This window comes from Botrytis sinoallii (assembly GCF_014898435.1).
Source record: "Botrytis sinoallii strain Bc 23 chromosome Unknown BSIN_023, whole genome shotgun sequence".
Lineage (NCBI taxonomy): Eukaryota > Fungi > Ascomycota > Leotiomycetes > Helotiales > Sclerotiniaceae > Botrytis > Botrytis sinoallii.
This window is the reverse complement of record NW_024066050.1, coordinates 313,481-320,908: the sequence shown is the minus strand read 5'-3', so window position 1 is coordinate 320,908 and position 7,428 is coordinate 313,481. Positions and strand designations below refer to the sequence as shown.

Sequence of the window (7,428 nt, the reverse complement as noted above, 5' to 3'; positions counted from 1 at the left end):
TTCCCATCCTTCCATCCTTCCCATCCTTCCCATCCACCCCACCCTCCGCATCACTAAAAACATCCTCCCCCGGACTCGGAATCCCCGCCGTAATCCCCTCCACCTCCCTTTTCCTCTTCAATTCCCAACCAGCATACAGATTCCTACCAGAGGAAGATGTTCTTCTCCACCTGCACCTCCACCTGCACCTCCACCTGCACCTACAACCTACACCTGCAAAAGCAAAACCTCCTGCATCAACAAACCCCTTCGTCTCTCATACCCAGCAAAACACTTCTCTATTCCTCCCAGGACATTTTGATACTGAGCCCAAAGAGGAGCAGGAGCAGGAACAGGAGCAAGAACAGGAGCAGGAGCAAGAGGAGCAGGAGAATTCTCCACAATCCCTCTAATTTCCCCCGCATCTCCAATTTCTAGCCGAGGGGGTCCAGCAACTGGAGATCGAGGTTGAGGTTGAGGTTGAAGAGGAGGAGGAGGAGGATAGTTAGGAAATTGAGCAGCATAATAATTTCCATTCCGATTTCCATTCCCATTCCCATGTCCATTTCCATTCCCATTCCCATGTCCATTTCCATTCCCATTCCCATGTCCATTTCCATTCCCATTCCCATGTCCATTTTCATTTCCATTCCCATACATAATCTCAAACTGCGATCGACGCTGTTCACGAAGTAACTGTGCCTCTTCCACCGCTTCTCTTCCTGCATTTCGGATTCTCTCCCTATCTACAGCCGCAGCCGCATCTGCAATTCCATCTCCATATGCAATCTCCCCCCGTAATCGATTTCGTTCACGAAGTTGTCGAGTATGTTCCTGGTTTCTATCGAGAATTCTTTGCCTCTCCCTCTCTGCATCTCCATTTCTATTCGCATGTTGAGGGTTAAGTAATCCGTGGAAATGTCGAACCGTTTCTCCGTACGCTTCTCTCCTTCGGATTCTCTCTCTCTCCCTCTCCCTGTCCCTCTCTGCAAATGCATCTTCATTCACATCTCCATTCCGTGCGACAGGATTTGGGAGACCAGGATTCTGATTTCCATTAACATCTCCATCTCCATTCCGTGCGACAGGATTTGGGAGAAGGCGATTCTGATTTCCGTTTGCATCCCCATTCCCCTCCTCCTCCTCACCCCCTAAACCAAAACCATACCTCTCACGAAGTTGTATAAATGCCAAGGGCTCTCCCTCTCCCATTCCGCATTACCCCGCCGCGCCATCACACCCGGCAAAACAGGAATTTGCAGATCCCCACCCTCTTCTCTAACCACCCCCAGCCCCAGCCCATCTCGTTCTTCTCCCAACTGCCTGCGCAGCACGACTCCTCTTGCCCTCCTCATCCTCGCTTCATTGCGCGCACGATACGCATCTGCCATATCCCTCAACAACTCATCCCCTCTTCCTCCATATCTCTCCCCATCTCTCTGTCTCGCGACAACACGCGGTGCCGGAGGTATTGGTGCAAGAGGAAACTTCTCCTTTCCCTTTCCCTTTCCATTCCTATTCCCATCCTCTCCGCCCGCTTCCCCAGCGTCTAGAATTTCATTCATGTGTCCTGCCAGACCCCTCAACTGTTTTTGCAAATCTGCAATCAGATGTCTATTTCTGGGTTTGGGTACTTGAGCTTGAGCGGGAGCCGGAGCAGGAACAGGAGCAGGAAGTACCCCACCAACCCCCCTCTCCCTCTCCACATCTGCATACATCGCTCTCGCACCTTCGAGATATTGACGAGCCATTGGATCAAAGACTGGATTTCCGTAACCATCTTCCATTTGCTGAGCAGGGAGTCCAGGCTGCATGACCCCTTCGTTCTCGTCCAATTCCTCATCCTCATCGAATTCATCATCCTCATCCTCATCGAATTCATCATCCCCAAGCTGCGGTGCCCCAACCATATTATTTTCCATATTCCGGAGATGATCATCTCCATCATCTCCCCCTATCGCGATCCTTAAATTTCGTCCATGCCTCCTAATCCTATCCTGAAACTGCATATACAAATCTACTATCCCAAAATAAATTAGTACATCTTTCCAAAAAGAAAGAAAAACACTCCTCCCCTCCCCTCTCGATACCCAAGATCCCCCGCAAAAAATTAAAGAAAAGAAAAATATCCAAGATAATCCACCCCCCCTCCTCCCAGATGCTAGTTCCCCAGTCACCCAATATCTCAATAATCCTATGTACTCGAATCCATCTCAATTTCCCACCCTCTCTCTCCTCTTCCCCCTAAATCTCCTAACTTTCCGTTTCAACTTTGAAATCATCACTTTAAGAACTACAAAAAAGTACACATATATTTAGTGACCACCATTTCTAACCTCTGAGAACTTCCTCTCTACCTCGTCTTACCCCCTGGTTCCACTCCAAAATATCAAAAAAAAAAAAAAAAAAAAAAAAATACGAATAAACTCACCATGATCACGATGCAATTCTTGTTGTCCTGTGTACCCATTAGTCAGCAAATATGCAATAATGTCTATGTTGCATGCATCGCAATTAAATGACTACTCCAAAACAAAGGGAAGCAAAAAAACCACATAACATCTATCCGACCCAAAGGCTTTGGTAATGGTATTTATCTTACTACCTAGTATCTGGTTTCAAAAGAAGAGAGAATAGAATACCATTTCTAAGATTTACCCACCCAATGCCGAAAGCCAAAGATCATATAACATTATGGTATCAATTAACAACGAAAAAATCATTACGAAGTACTAACCCATTGCTACCGGTCGAAAATAGGCATGTTGAACTCTTGGATCCATAGCCTTTCTCCTTTCATCATCCTTGGTGACATTTTCCGACATCTTAACTCTCAAGTCCTCCTCGGAATATTCGGGATGTTCTGCACGAACTTTTGCCAGTGCTTCTTTTTCGGCCTTCTTAACTTCATCATTATGTCGTTCCTCCACTGATTCAAATAGTGGACAATTTCCTTCTTTACCACCTCTCCTTACATCATTAAAATGATCGTAGTTGCATGATTTGGAACAAACATAGCATTGAACGTTATAACATCCATTGCGTGTGCATGTCATTTTATTGCAACCTTCTTCCTTTACAAATGGAGTACCGCATTTGTTACAATTCCTAATCATTGCTGCAGACATTGCTTCCTCAATTTGTCGTCTAACCGAGAGACCATTTGCCTTGGTATTTTCTTCACAAGTCATAGGAATATGCGACTCCAATTTACAAAGTCGACAACTGACCTTTTCGCAATCAGGAGCTTGACATCGAAATTCTCGATTGACTTCGACAGGAGGATATTCTGCTGCGAACGGACAAAATGGACAGCTGGCGAGATTTTCGATACCAGCCATACGCAAGACAGCTTCTGCTTCATTACGTTCCAAGGCGACGATGGTTAATTCGTCTAGGAATTGATTTCTGCATAATAGATAAGTACAAATCTGAAAATCTAACAATTGAGAATACTCACCTTTGTTCAAGAGAAAATCCTGCCTCGCATCCATCTGTGGACATACACATGAGCAGATATTTAGAATTTCCGATTTCGGTCTCCGCTGATTGTCGTGCACACCCACGGCAAAACCAATGTAGGACTTGTTCATTGTTGCAATGCACCATGCGATTGAGTGGATAGTCGGAATAGCAGCAGCAGCATTCGGACATGGTCCCCTCGGCTTCAGCTTTCTTTAGATTCTCTTCTTCTGCGAGTATTACTTCTTGTTCGGCGAGGCGACGACTTTCCGCAGTCTTTCGAATCTTCCGACACACAAGTAGTTCTTTTAAAATCTCTGTCTTCTCGGGAAATTCATTCCTTTGAATAGATTCATCAATTCTACCATCTTGGTACTCATATGGCATTTTTCTTGGAGTTTTAATTCTCCTATATGGTGGATTATTAGCATCAAAAGTTCGATCTGCTTCCTCGAGTGCGCGATAGGCGGAGAAAAGACGATGGCCGGTAGAACGTAGTGTATCATCTACAAAGGTCAATGGAGTTACTGGAAACTCAAATGAAAGGATGCTCCGACTAGGTAAATGTTAGCAAAAGAAAAATAGAATGGGGAAATGGATGAGTGATTGAGATGAAACATAATATACTCACATTAGTGTCCGCTCAAAATATAAAGCAGGCCCAACGACGCGACCTGCGGCTTCATATTTTTGTATAGCTTCCTCTTCTTCGGTGAGTACTCTCTTTCTCTTCAATTGCTTCTGGACATCTTTTGCTTTTGGGTAAGGAGTTCCAGTATCCGCTTGATCCAGTATGTGAGCAATCAGTCGACCAGAAGTGATAGATACCTTTTCATATAGACTAGCGACATGATCCCTACAGATCTCTGGGAAGACTGCAACCACTGCATTGATACACTCCGTCTTTGTTTCCATCATAGGTGGATTTAAATTGTTTGGTGATGGCGCAAATGGTTGATGGAGACGAGAAGGTTCAACAAACGAAGGAGGAGGGTGTGAAGCTCGATTGTATTCCGCTCGAAAGGTATAATCTTCCAACAGTACACGATTGATACCTTCGTCATTTTCCTCATCCATCCACTGCGCCCAATTCATTTCCCCTTCTTCATTCTTGACAGGAGAAAGATTTCTGGCCATTGCTTTATTTTCGGGTGCAGCTGCAACTGCGGGTTGAGGCAATTGGCCTGGATACACTAGGTTGTTATCCTCGAGATCAAATATCTGGTTGTTGGCACCAAAATACCCTCCGAGTTGATGATGTTGTAAATCTAGATGCGGGGGATGTGCGGGGACTTGAGGTACATCAAAAGCATCTCCATAGCCTTCGGAGTCCGAATCCGAAATTTCGATATAGTTATTCACTGCATTTTGAATGAAGGGTTGTCTATCTCTCGGTGGACCATTTTTATGGTTCACTGGAGCTGCTTGACTCATGTCGTCAAAGTGAATTTGTTTGCGGTTGGCGGTTGATCAATATGATGAGTTCTTGCGTAGTTGGTTTTTTGGAATAGTGTAAGTTGGTGAAGAGGGAGTGTTGGTCAAGAGTGTCGTGAGAATGATCGTTTGCATATTCAAGACGTTTGACTTTGTCGAGGGTAGTGGGTGAATATTAAGTAAAGAGAATTGGTGAACCGAGTGACATTCTATAGAATCTAATGTGATGGCACTAGGAGTGTACTAGTAGAATTTTTGACGTTAGTAGATTCTTCTCTTAAACTTTGGGGGGGATCGAATCCGAATCCGGTTCTCGAAGTGAATATCTAGGTAGGTATGCAGATTCTGAAAAGGAACCGGACTTTATGTGTGGTGACGAGGTAGACTAGAAGAGACTCGACGGAAGAAGTTCTAGTAGTATATCGTCCGCTCATGTATGGAGAGATGAAACATGAAACAATATTTATATTCTCAAAGTCTCCAGAATAGAAGATGAAAAGGAATGAATCATATCATACCACAAAGAAGTGAAGAATTATGGGATTCACCTGGGCAGAGATATCAGGTTGTGTCTTTTTTGGAGAGTGAGGGGTTATGAATGAAGTCAAACGTATGTATGTACCTAGGTAGGTATGATGCAACGGTATGTAGAGGTTTCCAAATTTATATTGTATTATATTATGACCTTACAACGAACGATGTAGAGTTTCAAGTATATTCTGTACTGAGTTGATAGGAAAGTGCGGTATGAAGAAGAGGAGAAGATGAACTTGCCAAGCGCATTAGAATTAAGAAGAGATTCCCAGATGACAATTGATTAATCATACCTGCCGAGTAAGTGGTAGGTAGGTAGAGAGTGAAGAGTGACGAGGTGAAGTGAAGTGAAGGCAGAAATGAGTGAAAATGGAAGGTAGAGTTGGGAAAAGGAAGCTAAGGTAAATGGATCATCATGATTACCGGTATTTTTAATTTACATGCTAGGTAGCGGTCTCTACCTAGCATGCATATTGAGAAATGATGCACGATCATAGGTTGCACATGATAATCTGCTCCACTTTTTTTCCATCTCTGACTAGGGTAGCTCGAGAGTCGATGGGCACGAGAGGTACGATATTGCGATGGACTAGCCTAGCTACTACGAGCTACCACTACCTAGCTACCAGCTGTTTGTGGAAAGGTCAGAGCTCCTCCTACCTTGTCCTGTCAAATGACGCACAGACTTTTTCTATGAGACCAAGGGTCGCTGATCTGGATTTGGGTGGACGTGGACGAGGGGAGAGAAGTAGAAAAAGCCCCACATTGGGAAAGTGATGCATCACTCGATAAATGTATGGTGGTGGAAGAGTGTGGAGGGTGAAGGCTGAAGGGGAAGGGTGGAGGTGAAGAGGGAAGGGGTGAAGTGTGAATAGATACACAAACGGAAATCTTCTAGAAGGGCCTTTATTAGATGGAAGGGTATAGTAGATAGATACTCGGTACCTAGTACGTACAATGAGTTTCCCATCATTTCTACTCGATAATGATTACCACTACTTGATCACGTTCAATAGAAAGAATCAAAATCAAGGTCTAGCTTTGACATCGTCACATCACTTTCCTACTTCACTCTATGGAAGCATTGTGAATAGAATAAATAGATACCTATGTCGAAACACCCCTATTCTCTTACCTATCTCTCATCACATCCTTCACGCAATTCCCACCCACGCACATTGCCAATGGAATCATTCTGGAAAGAGGTTTCTCATGTAGTCAATAAAGTAATTGATTCTTCCCAAAAGACACAACAGACCTTCACCCCAATACGACATCCGATCATGTACAGTATCGTTGATCGGGAAATTCTTCTTAGCATCTCTCATTCATGGGTATGGGAGTATCCAAACACAGCATATTCAGGATGCCACAATCGTATTGCATCGGTCCAGTGAAAACATTCAACACGTTCTGTGCGTCGCACTCGCTGTACGTTCTATACTTTCTATCAGACGGTGTAATTTGGTACTCTTTACATATATTTAGATCCTCAACTCACAGCTCAGGTCTGAGGAATCAGGAACCAATCCGAATATCAGAAATACTTTGGTCGATCGATGGTACGGTGGATTTTGAATCATTTCATTTTGGATTCATCAGGGATGTGGAAGTGATTGTAGAAAGAGAGAGGAGAGGAGGGGAGAGAGGGAGAGAAAGAGACATTTCGGGTTTGGCAAGATGAGAATGAATATGGATATGAATTTAATCCATCACTTCTCTCTTTCTCTCTCTTTTCCCCTCTTCCCCATTGCCGATGATGTTTTCTAATATTGATATCTAGGTATATACATCTATATATACCTATACATACCTCTCTCTATACAAGGCATTCTCCAGGCATTTCATCAGGTAGACTCAAGCGGGACGAGGTAAGTTACTGCAATCGAATGTATCAGGAGTGAAACATTGAAATCTTACCACAGAGTAGATATTCTCTCCTCGACTCCCAACGATGTCACTGCCGACTATCGTTACTTGAAGTCTTTGATCAAACATCCTACTATGTAGATACCAAGT

General features: G+C 43.9%; 1 protein-coding gene across 1 annotated transcript; it reads right to left on the bottom strand.

Moving 5' to 3' along the window:
* Positions 1–388: 388 nt before the first annotated feature.
* EAF02_009997 (uncharacterized protein) lies at positions 389–4,875 on the bottom strand (the record flags this gene model as incomplete). Its single annotated transcript, XM_038906045.1, has 7 exons — positions 389–434; positions 638–1,130; positions 1,202–1,996; positions 2,411–2,437; positions 2,717–3,387; positions 3,440–3,997; positions 4,073–4,875. 7 exons carry the CDS (start codon positions 4,873–4,875, stop codon positions 389–391), a joined length of 3,393 nt encoding a protein of 1,130 aa, XP_038754157.1.
* Between the last annotated feature and the right edge of the window lie 2,553 nt (positions 4,876–7,428).